The sequence below is a fragment of the Anopheles coustani genome, chromosome 2, assembly GCF_943734705.1.
Source record: "Anopheles coustani chromosome 2, idAnoCousDA_361_x.2, whole genome shotgun sequence".
Lineage (NCBI taxonomy): Eukaryota > Metazoa > Arthropoda > Insecta > Diptera > Culicidae > Anopheles > Anopheles coustani.
Window position 1 is genome coordinate 60823493 of NC_071289.1, and position 17437 is coordinate 60840929.

Genomic DNA, 17437 nt, shown 5'->3' on the forward strand with positions numbered 1-17437 from the left:
TCACATTTGCATGTTACTGCCTCATTACATGTTTGATTGAAACACTCGCAAACAAGGTTTTCCATGGGCTGAATTTTAAGAAGTCGTCTGAACAAACCGATAGTTCTGAGAAACCTCCTGAAGCTAAGAGACTGACGCCATGTCATGAGAACGAGCAATGCAGAATGCCAATGCAGGACGAGCAATGTATATGCCAAGAAATGGTACAGCTGAGGACAGAGTGTAAACTCTGAAAGACTCATCCAGGATAAAACAGCACAAGATAGTTGGATCTATTCCAAGTAGTAAAGAACCGTCGAAATTTTTTGAATCAATGGTGTGGTTCTGTTTCATGCTAAATATAACACGTTTTAATTTTAAAACTACTTTCATAATTTAACACACTTCCAAAGCTCATTTCACGTCGGCTATGTGTGGCCTAATCGACACACACACATACACATGGAAAGAACTGTTCTTCTTTCTAAGCTAAGAGGTTAACATGAACCCAAATGTTTTATAAAGATATTTTACCACATTATGTATAGAATCTGATGTTGTATAAGGAAGGCGCTATGCATGCGAAAATACGGTTGCAGATATGTGCTTTGATTTAAAATACAAGTCTTAACGGCTTACCCTTGACAGGTAGGAAAAAAGCATCGAAGATTTTACCAGCTGCTGCTCCATCATTTGTCCGCCCCAAGGTGTTGTTCCATCTCGTCCAACAGCCGGGCACAGTAGATTAAACACAGCGCGTTGTTGTAGTTGATGATGCCGTACTTGTAGTCACCGTTCAGTGGGGAGGCAGGTGACACGAGGGTGAGAATCGATTTGGATGTGCCCGGTAGGGCAGACGTCGAGCAACAGGCACTTCCGTAGGCATCGTTGATCGCCAGCAGATTTGTAATACCATCCGACCGCAGGTGTCGGAATGCGATACGCGTCGACGAAAGTAGCTCGTTCGCTTCGAACACGTACATTTTTAGCAGATAAAACAAACCCACACTGAACCGGGTCAGCATGAGCCAGTTTTCGACGATCAGCTCAACACTTCGACGTGGGTCGATCACTCCGGTGACCGGGGTTTCTCCTGCCTGCTGCGCCAACTGTAGAATTGTCCGTACGATCGTGTGATAAAGTTGTTTCTCGTGCCAGTCAGCGTTCATGATGGAGGGATAGAGGCGGATATCGATAGAGATGACGTTGTTTTGCACCATCGGGACTAGTTTGTCTTTGGGCAAGGGATCCGGATTGATGGCTATCGATCGGTACAGATCAACGATATCGTTCAGGAGCCGAAGGTGAGTGATAAGTGCGTAGTAGGAATTTTTCACCCGCTCTACCGCCTTCCCCACGGCGAAGGAAAGCTCTTTTTGCAGAGTATATTGAGTACCGAAGCCATACGGTGCGTCATCTAACAACGCCCTCGGATGCAGTTCCTTGTGGGTAAGTGTTACGTGATCTAAACGATCCCGGAGATATTGATGCTGTTCGATCGAGCGCGACTCGGTTAGCGACGATTGTACCCGCTCGTTGTACGTGCCGTGGGATTCTTTATGGTAGATGTTCGTTCCACCGGTTACATTTTTACCCCTTACGATCCGCTCGGTGGCGCGTATCGGTGTGATGCGGTAGTGTGTGAAAAACATATCAATAATGGTTTCCTTAAATATAATCAGTCTTTCGTCTTCACAGGGATCATTGGCATCATAGAAACGGATATTACTCTCGATGACCTCCGTTTGCCAGCGGACGAACTGGCTCGCACACACATGCATTTGCTCTAGAAAGGCCTCCGGAATGGTGGTGGGATCAAACAGGGTGTATGACGAATTTTGAATATTGCTATATATCACATCTAGGTACTGTTCGATGCCAGCTGGTTTGCGGTAGTGTTTGGCGATCAGGTACACCTCCGAGTTGCCCGGTTTCGAGGTACACGGTTTGAAGACGTGCAACTCGTCGAAACACATGTTCAGCAGAAAAAGCATGTTGACACTCGAGTGCTCGAAAAGGGTGAACATTTTCAGAATGAAATGTCCACCCGGGGCAAGGATGCTGAGGGCGAGCGTTGCTTCGGCGAAGTGAAGCTTCGAGACCCGCTCTTCCTGCTCCTCCGGAAAGTTGAGACAATCGATCGACCCATCCGCTGTGACGAGGTTAACCTGGTAGGCAAGCGTTATTTTCAAAGGTGTTAGTATCCTGCTATGTGTCCAAAAAGGGGCGCACTTACCTCAGGCCACTGTTTGCTTCTGGCGATGATGTCATCTCGATTTTCTCGTACCATTATGTCACCCGTTCCATCCACGCCGAAGCACCAAGAATCCAACGTATGGCGTATAAACCGATCATCTGGGATCATACTGCCATGGCAGTTTCCTTCGTGGTACGGATTTAGCGTGCAGGCGAACCAGTGCCATCGGATTTTCGGGTGACAATTCAACCGGATGTAGTGGTTCAATCCGGTAACGAATGCCCCCGGAGCCTCGCAAAGATGGACGCTGTAAAGCTGGTCCAGCGCCACGTCGACTAACTCGTAGGCGGACACGCATTCGTACAGCTTGGCAAATGCCTGCGTTACGAACTCCGCCCTTATGCGATAGCGCAGCTCATTTAATATTGGCAACAGGGAAGATCGTTTGCGACTATGCTGATGCCACTCACCAATTTCGAAGTCATTCAGCCGACTCTTCACTGCGTTGAGTTTTCGCTTCTGCTCCTGAAGGCGTGGCACTAAATATGGCGGACATCTGTACAGTGTGTCGACGCGTGGTAGTAATGTTGAGGACGGAGTCGATGGGAACTGGAACTTTTTCGCGAACTGCACACGCACATCGTGAATTATTTTTTCACGCCGAAGTATATCCGAGTCATCGTCGGAGCAATTGTGATGCGAGTGGGATTTCATACGAAAATGTGCCACCGCAGCTTTGCAGAATGCTGGCTTTTTCTGCCTCGTCACTACCCACAGTGACTTATGATCGTCAGGTATTGTTAACATGGTCTAATGTAATACTCTGGTCTGATCGTCTAGAGCATTTTGACAAATCGTCGATAGAAAAATAAAAGAAATTTTTGACAGTCCAGTTACTGTTGTTTACTTTTTGAACGGCCGTGTGTTGTGTGGAGTGCTGTTGCGGTTGTGGTAATTGTGTCGGTTTTAAGTAAAATTTTGCGTAATTTGAGTGCACACGAAGGCAGATTTGCGAGGATGCTGCTCACTGCCACGGTTATCTGGCCGTCGGCGATCGGGAGTACTACGTCCGGAAGATGCTGTCTTGGTTTCTTAGGCTACTGAAGATGACCAAAGATCCCGCGTTGCATATTGCTATTGGTCAGGTGTTTGCGAACACGTTGCAGGGTCTTCCAAAGAGCGAAACGGTCGACGGAACAGTAGGCAATGTGGACGACGAAACGCTGTCTTGCTTTTTGATCAAGCTAGTGAAGCAGGTGAATGAAGCACATGCCTATCTGAAGCAAGCTTGTGCTATCTGGTTGCCGCCGAAAAGTGCAGAAAGTTGCTGCCGATACGTAGTTGTCCGAGAAAGGCGTTCTCATCAAGGTACCGGATGAGTAAGGCTGGGTCCTCCAGAAAAGGGAAAATTGTCGTTAGTGCTCGTCGTTTTCCCTTTGTTTATAAACAATATTTGACACTTGAGTATAATCAATATGGTGGACATGAAATCCCCTATTCGATAACCGTATTCATTAACCGTGATTGTTAAGCAGCGTTTTGACGTTTGACGTTAACGAAGGAGTGACGTTTCATTCATGACAAACTAAAATACAGTCGGACGTCGATTATCCGGGGCCGGATTAACCGGTGGGCGGATTATCCGGGGGTCTTGCAACTGACAACTGCACAACCGGGCTAACATGTTTCCATGAATATTAGGTTGGTTCACAACATTTTGTAGCAATAATGTGTCAAATAAATTTTATCGGATCGAAAATAGCAATAAAAATACCATAGGAAAATAATTCAAACATTGTTTATGATTAATCAACTAACTGGAACTGGTCAAAAGTGAACTAGCCGAGACTCAAACCAGGTATTATAAACGTATTTTAGTATATGTTCGATTATCCGTGGAATTCGGTTATCCGGGGACCTCTCGGTCCCGACACCCCCGGATAATCGACGTTCACCTGTAATAGAAAAAATCATCTTTTATATACTAAACTGCACCCTTTTAGTGAAATAAAATGTAAAAGATGTCAAGAAAATGAAAATGTTGATTTAAATTCCCATTATTTGGAAACACGTAGCGAAAATTTATTCTAAATTTGCGCAGTGTGGAAACGCAGCTGAACTAATTTGGTATGTCGCCATTCGACGGTGTCAACGAACTGTCAATATTTGTTTAAGTCATTTCAAACCATCTAGTTTATGGTTGAAACCCGATTGAAAATGATAAAAGTTGTTAAGATCGGCAGTTTTCGATAAAATCACAAAAAGATTAAAGCTTTCTTTAGATTAAATTTGTTTCATGAAAGTTAAAATACAATATATTGTGTAAATGATACGGAACTAGTAAAAAAAGTTATTTTAAGACGTTTACTTGGTGTTGAACTCCAGAAACTAGGCGTGTAAATTAGTTTCAGGAATGTCGTAACCGAGTTGTCATCGTGGTTAGCAAATTGGAAAAAAAGATGCATCGCTAGCTGCTCCATAGTTTATCGAAGTTGTGTATCAAAAGTGGTTTGCATTGTTCGGGATTTGTGATATCGCGGTTGAAATTCACCTCCCGAATGCACCGGGATCCGTGTCTTGCTGATAAGCCTGGCGGTGCGGAAGATAGTCCTCGGGTTTAAATACAAAACCCCCAACAGTCTCGCGTAACTTCGCGCGGTCGCGGGGGCCGAGTTAAGCGAAAGTGAATGAAAATTGATAGGTAACTGAAGAAAGGGATAAAACGGGGTTCTCCCTTTACAGTGCGTCTGTCAAACAGTCTGGGGAGTGCTCGTAGATAAAAATCCCAGTGGCGACCAGTGAAGGCACGAGAAACATAACTATGGAATCTTCTTCGAGTACCGAAAATGTACCAGATGAGCGGAAGGCTACGGAATGTACGGGGGAGAAGAGCGGTAAACAACCAACAGTACCCGAGCAAGCTAGCACGGAACCGAAGGCCCAATCCGAAACAAAAAGCGACGACCAGCCGAAGGTGGAGGAACGCGCCGCACCTAACAATGACAAACCCGAACAAGCCTCTTCCTCATCCTCATCGTCAGCTTCCAAAAATGCTCCCCCAGTCAGCAGAACGTTCGATAAAGTACCGATTTTCATCGTAGAAGATCATCACGAGGTGCTAGCGTTTCTCTATCGGTGCCTCGGCTCGAAGCACCTGCCACTGCACGGGAATAGGATCGTGCATTTCGACTCACATCCGGACATGTGCATTCCAAAGCACATGCCCGCGACGTACGTGTTCAACAAGGACGACCTGCTGGATAGTATCAGCATCGAAAACTGGCTAATGCCTACGGTGTTTGCTGGGCATGTGCAGCGTATCGTATGGATAAAACCACCATGGTCGGACCAGATACCAAAAGGAAAGTTTGAATTTCATGTCGGAGAGTTCGAGGGCTCCATCCGGACGGACTCGACGCTGGAGTACTTCGTGTCGGAGGGTTGCTATCAGCCGGCGGACAAGTTGGAAAACAAGAAGCGTCTACAGCTGGAGGTGTGCGCCGTCGGTGAATATAAGGTCGCAGAGGACACGGACCTTGCTGGGGGCTACATTCTCGATATCGATCTGGACTACTTTAGCACACATAATCCCTTCCTGAAGATCTACGACAAGGTGCAGCTGTACGAGAAGTTGAAGGATATTTTCGTCTCTCCCGAGCTGGCCGATGACGACACTGCCAGCGATTTGGAAAAGCTGCAACGGGTGGCCCGGGATCGCGAGGAAAAGCTCGAGTTTCTTGAGTCCATTTTCCTGTATCTGGAAGAGGTGGGCAATTTGAAGCATTTTCTGGTGGACTACCAGCAAGAGATCAGCGACGAATACGCGGGTTTGCTGGAGAAGGTAACGGCGCTCGTGCGGACGCTGAAGAAGGAATACAAAGAGGAAGAGATCGATTGGTCGATGATCTACGATGCGGGCTGCACGTGCGACGTGACCGATCTGCCGCATCACGAGTCGAGCCGGGAGGAGATTGAGACGATGGTGCAGCAACTCGAACACTTCCTGCGGCAGCTTCCATGCGCACCGGTCGTAATCACAATATCACGATCGAGCGAAGATGACTACACACCGGCAGAGCAGGTGGAGATGATACAGGACATGGTACTGGGTGCACTTACAAAGTGCCTGCGAGTAGAGCTAGACAACCCGATACTGTACTATAAGGATCAGGAACTTAATTTGTAAGACAATAAAGCTAACACCCATTCACATCGTACGGCAGCCGTTCTTTACATTAAATAGAGTATCATTTGAATTAACGAAAAGAATGAGTTAGTTGAGCAACCGCTGAAAGAAAATTACCCACAACGGTGTCAGAAACCATAATGGGTATATGAACATCCGGAAGGTTTGTAGAAATACGCCATTTTATCGTGGATTATTTATCGTTTTCGAAACTGCGTCTATGATATTTACAAAAAACATTTTGTTTGCTTATTAGTTGGCGAGAAATATGCACTCCTCGATCAATATTTTTGACATAATTATTTCCTTCCAATAACCACAATAATAACACTTGAATCATCGTAGAGTATGAGACATATTTTGTTTTATCATTTAAGGCTCCCTAATCTTTTGATGTTACATATAATTGCCATTAAAAATATAATTAAAAAAATCACGACCCCTGCAATGTTTAAGGGACATTATCGGCCAAATCGGCCTGTTTGAAATTCTTCGAAATTATGCTTATCAGTAGGTTGAGCGGTAAAACCTTAGCCTCGTCCTCCTGCTTCAGCTCATTTCGCAGTGTGATGCAGGATTTGGCAATGTCCCGCAGCACACTATGAATGTACGGCTCGAGCGGAAGGATCAGGCAGGCGAGGATAGCGTAGATCCATTGCGTGATCCAATCCTTGCGGCAGCCAGTACGAAGCGGTTCTTTCGAGCCAGTGGGCGTCATTGTCGACGTTGCATCGCACAGTTCCGGATCGGACGGTTCATCCTGGGACGACTGACCGGAGGTTGGCTCCGAGTCCTGCAACCATTCGTGCAGATATTCAAGTAGCATTTCCAAATTGCGTTGTGGAATACTGAGCAGAATTCGCACGTATGGCAGGTTGTTGGCGCAGTACTCGTGCAGCTGCTTGCGGTCGTCAAAGTTCAGAAAGACGTGTGTCCGCTGTAGGTTCTCGCTATACTGCGCGCTGCCACGGTACGAGGTGATGATATCGCGCAATTCGGCAAACTTTTGATTCTGCATTGACTCCCATTCTTTTGTTGGCATCAGCGCCTGTGGCGCTACATTTTTCACATCATCCTGAAAAGGGAACGTCTATGTGAGAAAATATCGTTGCGCAATTGCAAAGCAATGATTGTTCAGTTACCGTTGGCACTGCACCTAGGCCCGTTAATGCTTTCTGTCGATTGTGACGATTGTGTGGCTTTGCGGCGACGACAACAACGGGACACTTGCCCCGCTCATACATCACCTTCTGTAAGTACTGTTCGCCCGTTTCCGGTACAAGGTCTGGATCAAAGTTTTCATCCGGTGGATCGACTGCCAGGGCTGGTTTCTGTATCGTGTCTACTTCCATTTGGATGGACCTTTTGCTTCTAAACGATTGCCTTAAAACACACACGATTGAAAAGGGTGGAGATAGGTTATTTCGGCAATGAAACGGTGTGCTGTTAAATCATGCTTTAATATGCCTGGTTGTGTGAAATAACAATACAAATTTGGATTACTTTTTCAGAGGCAATGAAACTAAACTAAGCAACAGCGGAAAATAAAGAGACTGGTTTGTTTTTGATGCTTTTTCATTGCCTGGTTGACAGCTGTCACGCCGATTGTTGACCAAGGTTATACACGTCGTACGAACTATGTGTTTAACAACCTTAGGCTGAAAAAGGTTGAAATTATGCGTTTTTCTTTCGTAACCAATACGATGTGCAGAAATGTGGCGTCGCGGTGCAAAAATTGTTGCACTCGGAATAACTCAAACGGTGATTGTGAACTCCCTTGTTCTGAATCAATTCGTGTTCCAGCGCGCGGTGTACCGTCTGTTGGTTGGACTTTACTTTTTAGTTGCCATTTTTGCTTTGGCTCGAAAGAAGAGTGTTCGCTGCATTACGGTACTGCTGGTGCCACAGTTTCTAAGCAAACGAGGACGTGCAGCTCTGATCGGATACATATTTCTCCTCACCGTTACGGGACCTACAGAAAACACGATGCGCAATGTAGAGGTGCTGGGAGGAACACTGAGCTGCACACAGGAACAGCTTAAAACGGCCATCCATGATACGCTGACCGCCCTAAAGGTTCCCTTCCTGGCAATGAAACAGATAGTTGGCGAGCTGTTACAGACTGTCGAACGTTCGTTCATGAAGGTACAGCAGACCCTCATGGAGGTATTGAAGTTGACAAAACGAATCCGTAAGTAGCAGATGCAAGCCACGATAGCATACATTCTACTTGGGTTCTACTTCAGCATACATTCTACTTGGGTTCTTATTTACAGTCCGCTCCATTAAAGCCGCCTACGATTGGTTACGCGATGTGGTTTCGGTTTGTAATGATAAAATGGGAACACCATCCGATCGCTGCCTTCAATTTCTTGAACGAACAATCGATGCTTGCATGGAAGAAATGGGGAGCATGGATTTTCTGTGCGAAGTAACCCAGGTCGGCAAAACATTGTGCTATGGGGCAAAGATGGTGGATTATTTCTGTGAGCTGATCGACTTCGTAAGCGATGCTATTGTCGACGAAATTGAACAAGGTAAGTGGGTGTTTATCGTATAAACATTCAATCGCTAAATTTTCTCCAATGTTAGGCATACAAAGGCTTATAGAGAACATGAAGGATCTTTTTCGAGTGAGGGTTGAATACGAGCACGGTTTTGATTTTTCAACAAATGCCTCGAAATCATTCGCCGAAGTAGTTGGAGAAATCAAGGAGGAGATCGCAGAACGGAGTTTACCACTTAGAAGAACTTTCAACATCATCGGGGTCTTAACTAGTGGCTTTTTTGTTTGCATTCTTTTGAGGTTAGTTTGAGGTTTATGATGGTTGATTGTTTGACGGTTCATTTATAAAATTTCTTAATTCCGTTCATAGAACCATCCGATATAGGGATAGATACTTAAGAAAGGATGATTTTGATAACAAATTTTTAACTGAAGACTTCTACGCGATCGATGCCCGTCGCGTGGCGTTGAACATCGCCACGGTGTTTCCCCTTACACGCAAAGAAAGGAACCGTTATATCCCTCTCATCTCGTATCACCTCACATGGAATGAACGCTGGCGAATCTTGAAATCCGTATCATTCATGCTACTATCCACCATCCAGATCGGTGGGTTGGTTTTTGCGGACTATGCGCTGTACTGGTCTCTTACGCTAATCAAACATTTCATGCGAGAAGAATCCGAGCATCCGAATAATTCGAGCCACATGGTTCCACTTGCGGTGGGGATTAGTGGCGAAGGAATCCTGGCCGACACGTTGCGCGATATCGTGCGTTCCTTTGACCCTATTGCCAATGGAACAGCGATCGATCCTTCCCGCTGCATTCCGGAAGCTTCAGCACCTCGGTTTGAGCGCTACTGGCAAATCCTGCTTCTGCTGGTACTATGCTGGCTGTTTGCCGTGCTGGAACCGTATGGGTTGCGTGTGAGGCAGATAGTTATGCGTCGGTACTATCCCTATCGGGCACGTGCTAGAGCGTTGTGGCTGTACGGTGACATGATGCTCAAGAGAGAAAGTTTGTGGAAGGTACTGAGAAGACAACTATCCGGGTCAAGAAACCAACCCCATAGGCATGGAGGTGCTGCTTGGTGGAACGTACTTCGTGCGAAAACAAATCACTTTTGGATCTGCCGGAAGTTGCTCGGTTTGGAAGCTTTGGTTCGGTGTACGTTGTGTGGCGAAGGTTTGAACGAATCGGAAGATGGTTACATTGAATGTCCCCGGTCGGATTGTGCCGGTCGCTACTGTCCGGATTGCTTTCTGGAAACGGCAAACAGTTGCTCGCTCTGCTTGGAAAGGTTACTGAACGAATCGAATTCACATCTGAGCAATATTTCCCTGATATCTTTCGAGTAATTCCTCAATCCTTTCATGATGCAAATGTAAGTTGAATAACAGAAAACTAGGATCCATACATTTGTTGTTCATCCGAACATACAAATTCTACCAATGAACCTTCTTCCTACAATACCTCCGGTTTTTATCCTTTGGTGAAACCGAGCAGATCCGAACACGAGCACGATTCATTCCTGCGCCTTGCGCCTAACCGGTAAATCCACCCCGCTACGCTCGAACCACCTGTATACAAACCTCCAGCAATGGGACAAACTCTCGCCCACCGACCGCCGACCGAAAAAAAAATCGTCCGTATTGACGTCATGGAACTGCTATTCATTTTCAGCCGGTTACCACCGGATGCCGGCTTTCATGCGCTCGGGTGGAGTTTTAGAGTAGCGTACTTTGCCGCCCCGTGATGCTGCGCCAGGATACTGGAATGAATGAAAATGAACCCCCTTCCAAAGGACACCGTTTCAGTGTAGTATGGAAACGTGCTTTCGTTAGAACCAAACCGAACCTACCCGAACACCGGCCCCGAGCGCGAGAACTGCCGGCAGTCGACCGAGCGCCGAGAGATGACGGACCTCCCCGTGACGCAACGAGTTTCGCTCCTTTTCGCCACGGTATCACGGGTATAGTCTCTTTGTTATCTTGCCGGGCACATTCGGGCCATTTTACCATTCCCGGTGTGTGTCCTCAAACCGTGCACGTACAAACGCCTCAAATTCACACATACACAGGCAGCTACCCAACCGGTGGTGCAGTGTGGGAGCAGATACAATGGTGGTGCCTCGTAGAACGTGAATAGTAAAAAGATGTACACTTGGCGGCACTAAATTGTTTGACCGGGCGGTGTGTGTAATTCATTTAGTATTCCATCGTTTGACTCGAATGTCCTTGCGGTAGTCCTAGCTGTAGTTTGTGGAAAATTAAATTCATTACAACCCCATTGTCCATTGGAAACACAAACTCGACGGAAGCGGTGGAGGAAAATTCATTCGGACGCAGGTGAAATGTTGAAAGTACATGGTACGTGAAGGAACGTCCCGGCTACCACCACCATCACCATTGCTGTGTTTTTTCACTACGACCAACCGGTGCTGACAGCCAGGTGGAACGGATAAACTACGGCGGGAAAGGCTATCCTGGTGGGGACGTGCCAGCACTAAAGGACCCGAACGAATATCGGCAAACTCCGACGAACCAAACCGAGTTGCGAGTTCCATTGGAAAATCTCGAGCACACTCGGTACAGTCAGTGTGTTTGATGCCGCGTTCTCTCGTCGCGTCGTCGGTGTGGAGTCTGGCAAGAAGTTCCGTTCGGTGTACTGTGGCCCCGTGTATCCGTGCTCAACATCGTTCCCGTGTATTTGTGGATGTGTGCCCTTTTTGTAGTACACCAAACGCTGTTTTCACGGTTTCATTCCAAACGAATCGGCTTTAGTTTGGTCAGTGTTGAAACGGTGTCTCCGGTTTCGGTGTTGATCCCGGTTATCCTGATTCCTGGATCACTAGCGGCCAGAAGTGGTGGTTGATTACGGTGTGAGCTTCCGGTTTAGAATTTTTGTTTTGACTCACGGGATCCTTTTTTTCTGCAATGGTATCCATTTTCAGCATATCAAACGTTCCGTAAACGACGCGTACAGTCGTGGTTTTCAATGCGTATCGGGTTTCGTCGTGAACTCTTATTCTGGTCTGCAAAAGTGTTTTCGGATGTCTGTGTGCTTGTGTATGAATATATGATTCTAATCAATTATGTAATCATCTGTTGAACGAATCGAATGAGAATCGACCAACGGGATAATCTGGTTTAAGGTTAAAGAGAGGTTGAAAAAGTCACTGCCAGATATCAGTTCGACACGCACCGGCTCACCATGGACCCTGTCCCGCAACCAACTGGCAGCGTTTTTCCGGTGCGTCCCTCGTTGGATCACCTTCTCGCAATGGGAGACGACGAGGAGGATAATGAGCCGGAAGGGCAAACCCAAGAGCCCGAACCGCAGGCTTCTGATGAAGGTGAAGTGGTGGATACGGACATAACAACTGTAGATCCGTTGCCCGAGAAGTTGGAAGCTGCGAATGAACAGGATACCACCGCCCAGGTGGACCAGAATGACGTCGACGACGATGAACCGTCGGAAATGACGGAACCGCAGCAACAGCCGGATGCGCAACAGTCCACAAGATCGGCCAATCAGCAGCAGGTAGGTGGATAGTTATCTGATAATGATAAAATTCAATAACTTAACACAACTCCAATATCGATAGAGGACTACAACCCTAACGTTCTAAGCAGATCTTTTCAGGACTTTTTCAAAGATGTTTATAACTATAAGTTCAATGTTTACTTCCACGGGCATGCAACAATCCATGGGGACTGACAGAAGAAGTTAGTTTCCATGTTTTGCTAAGAGACAAATATATCCGGTATTTTATTGTGGAAAGCAACAGTTCCACGGGGGACTTCTCCTGTCCGGTGGAAGTCCAACCCATTTTATGGCCCTGTTTGGGTTTCAGTCCGGAAGTGCTAGGATCATATCATCCGGTACCTCATTGGTGTTGGTGAACTTAGTATACACTACCCAGAGGAAAATCGATGCATCCGAAGTAAGTACGGGTTTTAGTGTGTGTGTGTGTGTGTGAGAGCGACAGCATCTTTGTTTTTTCCGGCCAAAATCGTCTCGAGAGTCCCTTAGGTGTACATGGCACGTTGGGGTTGGGCTTTCGTTACCCGACGGGAAAAGTCTGTGGTATCATTTTATCGTTCAGATGGAGAAGCACGGGAAAATTGCCTTTTTCTTCTTCGATCGAACGGAAGTAAAGCTTCTGCAGACCCTACATACAGACCCGCTGCTATTAAGTGCCGTGGAAAGTTAGTTGCTCCCGTGAACAAACTCGGGAGTGAGCGGGAAGCAGCGAGCCTGAATTAAGTATGAGGGTGGGGAAGATTATCAAGCACTGGCTCCCAGGTTGGTTGCCATTTCGGGCGGGGGAATAGATGCTGGGTCGTGTGGGGATATCCTGGTGGGAACCAGATGGAATTGAGCAACCGGGAGGAAATGGGAAAGCACACTTCCGTCTGCTGATGTGACGGGAAAGGACGGTGGTAGGGTCCGTGGTGCTAAAGTAATATCGTGCACTGCAGCTGAAACATAGTGGGAAATTTCCAGCGAGACGCGCTTTAAGGACGGGCTGAGGTTACTTCCGGTCGCGGGGCAAACTTTCGGTTCAGGTCGTTAGAAGCAGCAATGGAAAAGAGGGTGGTGGACCTTTGAGCTGAGCTCCGAAACTGTAATCAAGGTTTGAGCAAACCAATGTTGCGCGCTTTCTAGCGATTACAGGAGTCAGGTGACAAGCGCGACAAGGCAACGTCCCACGGAGCCCATGCCATGCTTTACCGGATAATCCTGCAATCTACGAACGGCAAGCGTTTTAGCTTTTGGCTTCGTCGTTCTGAATGACGATGACGATGATGATGGGTTCTATTGCTGGAAAATTATGCTCTCAGTTCGGGTTGTTATCACTGTAGCAATTTTGTTCACTTTACTACCTAATGAACTAATCTGGTTTTTATGTCCGTTCGTTTGAATGGATTCCAAGCGGAGTAACGTGTCGAAAGAACGTAAACATTGACAGCTGTCTTTCTTCATGTATATTGTCCTAGCTGTGTGTCCCTTTTTTACACACACGTAAAAAGTTAGTTATAAAATCACACGAGAGATGCGGTAAATTACCGAACGAGAGTGTCCTATATTGTCCTATGGGAATTTAGTTTTATCTTTTTCAGTGGTGGTAAATCTAAACTCAGCTTGGTGATAATTTTTTGTGTGCTATTCCACTATTAACGTAACAAAAAAGTGAAAAAATTATCTCCATTACCGGAACTGATTACAATAATCAAGTTTAAAGTTTTTTTTTAATGCTTATAGTGGTGACTATTTTCTGTGTTTGTTTATTTATTACCTTATACCATTTCTGAATTTCGTTTTAGAATACTCGAAATAACTTATTGCTAGATTACATTACCAAGAATTTTTGTAACCCTATAAATTGTCTTTTATTCTAATTGTTTGGTACTAGTTTGCTATTCTATGGTTTTGCGGTCAATAACATTTTAATCTAATTTAAATTATTTTACAATTGCATTGATTAAAGACGTTGTTCCATATCCGTCCTGATTGCATATTTCCTTCAGTTTGCATTTTGCAATATGTCCAACTTAGTTTTGATTTGAACATATATAGGGTGACTGTACCAATAGTGGTGCACTTAGTACTGTAAATACCAATTAGGTGTAATTTATGAGTGTTAAGAACACAATATTCTACATATTTGAATCAATTATGATCGAAATATGACTTTTCTTCTCAAAAACATCTATTTTCACCGTAAACTATACAAAATACACGAAAAAAGCGTATTTTTCTTCCTAGTCGGTTGCTCCTATTATGGTGGTATGGTTCCTATAGTTGTGGTATCGTGTTCCTATAGTGGTGGTAGTACGAAAAACTTGAATATATTTTGACTATAACTTATTTTTGAAGCATATTTCAAACAGAACGGTAAAATACTCCTTGACCAATGCGTTGTCATTGAAAAGACTGTATTGTTTTACCGAAATATGTCCAATTTTAATTCATAAAAAATGCTCTGAATATTGCAGCTAGAACTATAGCATATATGCTTTATAGCGTATCCTTCGCCCGCTTTCTTTTTTCTTTCCTCTGCTTCTTCTGCTGAGTCTTCTCTCCAGTTCCGCTTTGTTTATTTTGTTGAAACAGAATAAAATCACTAAATTTAAATTGATTGTATAGGCCAAAATCGAAATAAAACTAAAATATACTTGTGAAAAAATCTATGGCTACTATAGGAACAACTTGGGTTTTTGTGCCTATAGTGGCACTATAGTAAAAACTGTAAAAATATAATAAAATCTTTCTAAAATGCACTAAGTTCGTATAAATCAATTGTATTGGAGTATGTAAGTAGCGAAATCATATGGTTTTAATGATTTTGTAGTGATTTATAGCCTTAAGGAAATCATGACATTCGTTATAGATTCTTAAGGAATGCAGCATGTTGGGACAACCTGTTTAGAAAATATGAATTTTGGAGCTTATATATTACGGAATGAGATGGTTCATCTTTTTAACACTCCGCAGAAGATCAAAGAACATTTCATAGAAGAACAAATAACTCCATTGTATATATATCGGCGTAGAGCTAGGATTTTATTCCACTACAACCACTATTGGTACTAGCTCCACTATGGGTGCACTTACCCTATTTATTTCAGGTTACTAATGCTTATTTAAGATTCTTAACTGGTCAACAACACAGTGACTCTTCCAAAATCGTTCGTATTGTTTATACAAGTCGTCGTGATGACGAGCTTTTGCCGAGTATGTTGGCTTCACTAGACAGAACACTGCCGATACGCAGCAGCATTATTGGAAAATAATTTTTTACTCTCCTAGCTTATCTTAATCCTTTTCGCTTTGACGCCGACACCATGTCTTCCGAGCTGCTTGTCGTCCACATTCCGCTTTGGATCGAACCAAACGACAAAACGCAACCGAGACAATTTATGATATAACGAGCCAATGAGTGGCATTTCCAAAATCCGTCGGCGATTGGATTTGAGGCGATGGAAACCAAAATTTCATGTGGATCAACTCTTTCTTCGAACCCACTTCGACAGCTAAGATAAGATGATTCCCTTCTGTGACCGCCTGTGCACCGTCCCAGAGGTTGAGGTGTTTGACCTTTTTTTTTCTTTCTTACTTCCACACAAAGCATGTTGTGTACCATCCTTGTGCCGCCCGCAGAGACCCGCATGAGTTTGGGCTTGAAGCGAGGTTTAGTTGTCGTACATTCGACTTTTCTTTTCTCCTTTCTCCCCAAATCGCCGTTTGGCGGCATGTAAAACACGTGTTGATGTTTGTAGAAACGTTGTCGGTTTATATTTTTCGTTTCCTGGTCCAACACGTGAACTTATGCTCTCACTTTTAATGGACGGCTCGCTCCATTTAGCTACGGCTATCGTCAGGAAGGTGGCATTTATTGGAGCCTTTTTTATATGTTGTGGCAAGTAGCTGTCACGATAAACCTAAAATCGCACCATTTCCCAAACACCTCCCAAGACATGGTTGGACATGCGTTTGGACAAGCATTACCCCGCCGTTTCCGTCGATAACTTCAGAAAGTGCAGGTTGCTTCAAATAGAGCGAACGGAGACCTTACCGGGGGTAACTAACCCTTTTCGTTCGCCAGGAAAATATATAAATCGGCAGTCGGCAGGTTGGCAAAGCGGACTGTCCACTATGGATGGGCCATGGACGGGTTTCTGGCACCCATCGTGGATATCGCGTTTTAGTATCGGTGTCACCAAATATTGACCGTACCGACGATGCCGGTGTCTGTCTTCCTCGTTGGAGTTTGTTTCCTTTTATCATGGACTGTTTTTTCTTTGCCGTTCAGTTTTTTTAACCATCTGAAACCGACTGCATTTCACGGTTCACAAGACGGGGAAGCGATAAACCACGCCGTCAAGCCGACGTTCGATGGTATGTCGTCAGATATTGTACCATCTTTCCCTATACCCACTCCAACGAGAAACGAGTCGGGACAAGTGTCCCCGGTTCATATTCGTAGGTAAACGTAAAGAAATAAAAACGCGGTCTGCATGGAACATATGCTAATGCATGTACCATGGTGCACTTGCACATGTCTTGCGTTTGGCTTTCCGGCGGGTCGGGTGACAAAATTTTCCAAAATCCCTAAAGTTTGCAGAGAGAAAGTTGAAGGGTTGCACTGTTTGTCAAAAAGACTGCATGGTGGGAAAGAACTGTTTGGTGGTAGAGGGAAGGGTTTTTGTACAGTTTATCTATGGTTTGTGTTTGAGGAACGTGACATCTTCCTCAACATTGATCATTTGCTTAGCTTGAACCTTGCTTATCATCATATGTATGATTTGCATGTTTTTGACAATGTCAATTCAAAAAGTTATACACATATTTCCAAGACGATTTTTGTTTAAACTATTAACGTGTAGAAAACTTTACCAAAGTTTGCAGTACATTGTTTGAGGTAGCAATACATTACTTCTTTCCAACATTTTCTTAGAGCAGTTCAACCTCGTGTCATATGTAGTGTTGGGTCGTGTGGTACTGTGCTACCCAACACACACAGCACAGTAAAGTGTGGCAACACACACGACACAGAAAAAAT

The 17437-nt window shown here is 44.9% G+C and overlaps 5 protein-coding genes across 5 annotated transcripts in view; 3 read left to right on the top strand and 2 right to left on the bottom strand.

The window, feature by feature from the left end:
* Positions 1-473: 473 nt before the first annotated feature.
* Positions 474-2941, bottom strand: LOC131263702 (cap-specific mRNA (nucleoside-2'-O-)-methyltransferase 2). The gene is made up of 2 exons (XM_058265948.1): positions 2216-2941; positions 474-2147 (listed from the first exon to the last, which is right to left on the bottom strand). Exons 1-2 carry the CDS (start codon positions 2888-2890, stop codon positions 669-671), a joined length of 2154 nt encoding a protein of 717 aa, XP_058121931.1. The 5' UTR covers positions 2891-2941; the 3' UTR covers positions 474-668.
* Positions 2942-4625: 1684 nt separating this feature from the next.
* On the top strand, positions 4626-6393 carry LOC131262219 (UPF0489 protein C5orf22 homolog). Its single transcript, XM_058264174.1, has 2 exons — positions 4626-4859; positions 4919-6393. The coding sequence occupies exon 2, from the start codon at positions 4998-5000 to the stop codon at positions 6360-6362; it is 1365 nt and encodes a 454-aa protein (XP_058120157.1). The 5' UTR covers positions 4626-4859; positions 4919-4997; the 3' UTR covers positions 6363-6393.
* A 311-nt stretch (positions 6394-6704) lies between these two features.
* Positions 6705-7919, bottom strand: LOC131263423 (protein Gemin2). Its single transcript, XM_058265623.1, has 3 exons — positions 7866-7919; positions 7505-7745; positions 6705-7437 (listed from the first exon to the last, which is right to left on the bottom strand). Exons 2-3 carry the CDS (start codon positions 7712-7714, stop codon positions 6814-6816), a joined length of 834 nt encoding a protein of 277 aa, XP_058121606.1. The 5' UTR covers positions 7715-7745; positions 7866-7919; the 3' UTR covers positions 6705-6813.
* A 156-nt stretch (positions 7920-8075) lies between these two features.
* Positions 8076-10226, top strand: LOC131264745 (DC-STAMP domain-containing protein 2-like). The gene is made up of 4 exons (XM_058267014.1): positions 8076-8553; positions 8639-8899; positions 8955-9168; positions 9239-10226. Exons 1-4 carry the CDS (start codon positions 8076-8078, stop codon positions 10224-10226), a joined length of 1941 nt encoding a protein of 646 aa, XP_058122997.1.
* A 1855-nt stretch (positions 10227-12081) lies between these two features.
* Positions 12082-17437, top strand: part of LOC131264747 (breast cancer anti-estrogen resistance protein 1) — a 124593-nt gene continuing 119237 nt past the window's right edge. Inside the window, exon 1 of the mRNA XM_058267015.1 lies at positions 12082-12411. Within this exon, the coding sequence (XP_058122998.1) occupies positions 12082-12411 (330 nt within the window). The remainder of the gene's footprint in view (positions 12412-17437) is intronic.

What these genes read in the sequence shown, in the direction of transcription:
- LOC131262219 (XM_058264174.1), top strand. Translation starts at nt 4,998, where the DNA reads ATGGAATCTTCTTCGAGTACCGAAAATGTACCAGATGAGCGGAAGGCT.
- LOC131263702 (XM_058265948.1), bottom strand. Translation starts at nt 2,890, where the DNA reads ATGAAATCCCACTCGCATCACAATTGCTCCGACGATGACTCGGATATA. An exon ending in GAAGCAAACAGTGGCCTGAG is followed by an intron (nt 2,148 to 2,215) that starts GTAAGTGCGCCC and finishes CTTGCCTACCAG; the next exon opens with GTTAACCTCGTCACAGCGGA.
- LOC131264745 (XM_058267014.1), top strand. Translation starts at nt 8,076, where the DNA reads ATGTGGCGTCGCGGTGCAAAAATTGTTGCACTCGGAATAACTCAAACG. An exon ending in TGTCGACGAAATTGAACAAG is followed by an intron (nt 8,900 to 8,954) that starts GTAAGTGGGTGT and finishes CTCCAATGTTAG; the next exon opens with GCATACAAAGGCTTATAGAG. An exon ending in TTTGTTTGCATTCTTTTGAG is followed by an intron (nt 9,169 to 9,238) that starts GTTAGTTTGAGG and finishes TTCCGTTCATAG; the next exon opens with AACCATCCGATATAGGGATA.
- LOC131263423 (XM_058265623.1), bottom strand. Translation starts at nt 7,714, where the DNA reads ATGGAAGTAGACACGATACAGAAACCAGCCCTGGCAGTCGATCCACCG. An exon ending in GCCTAGGTGCAGTGCCAACG is followed by an intron (nt 7,438 to 7,504) that starts GTAACTGAACAA and finishes TTCCCTTTTCAG; the next exon opens with GATGATGTGAAAAATGTAGC.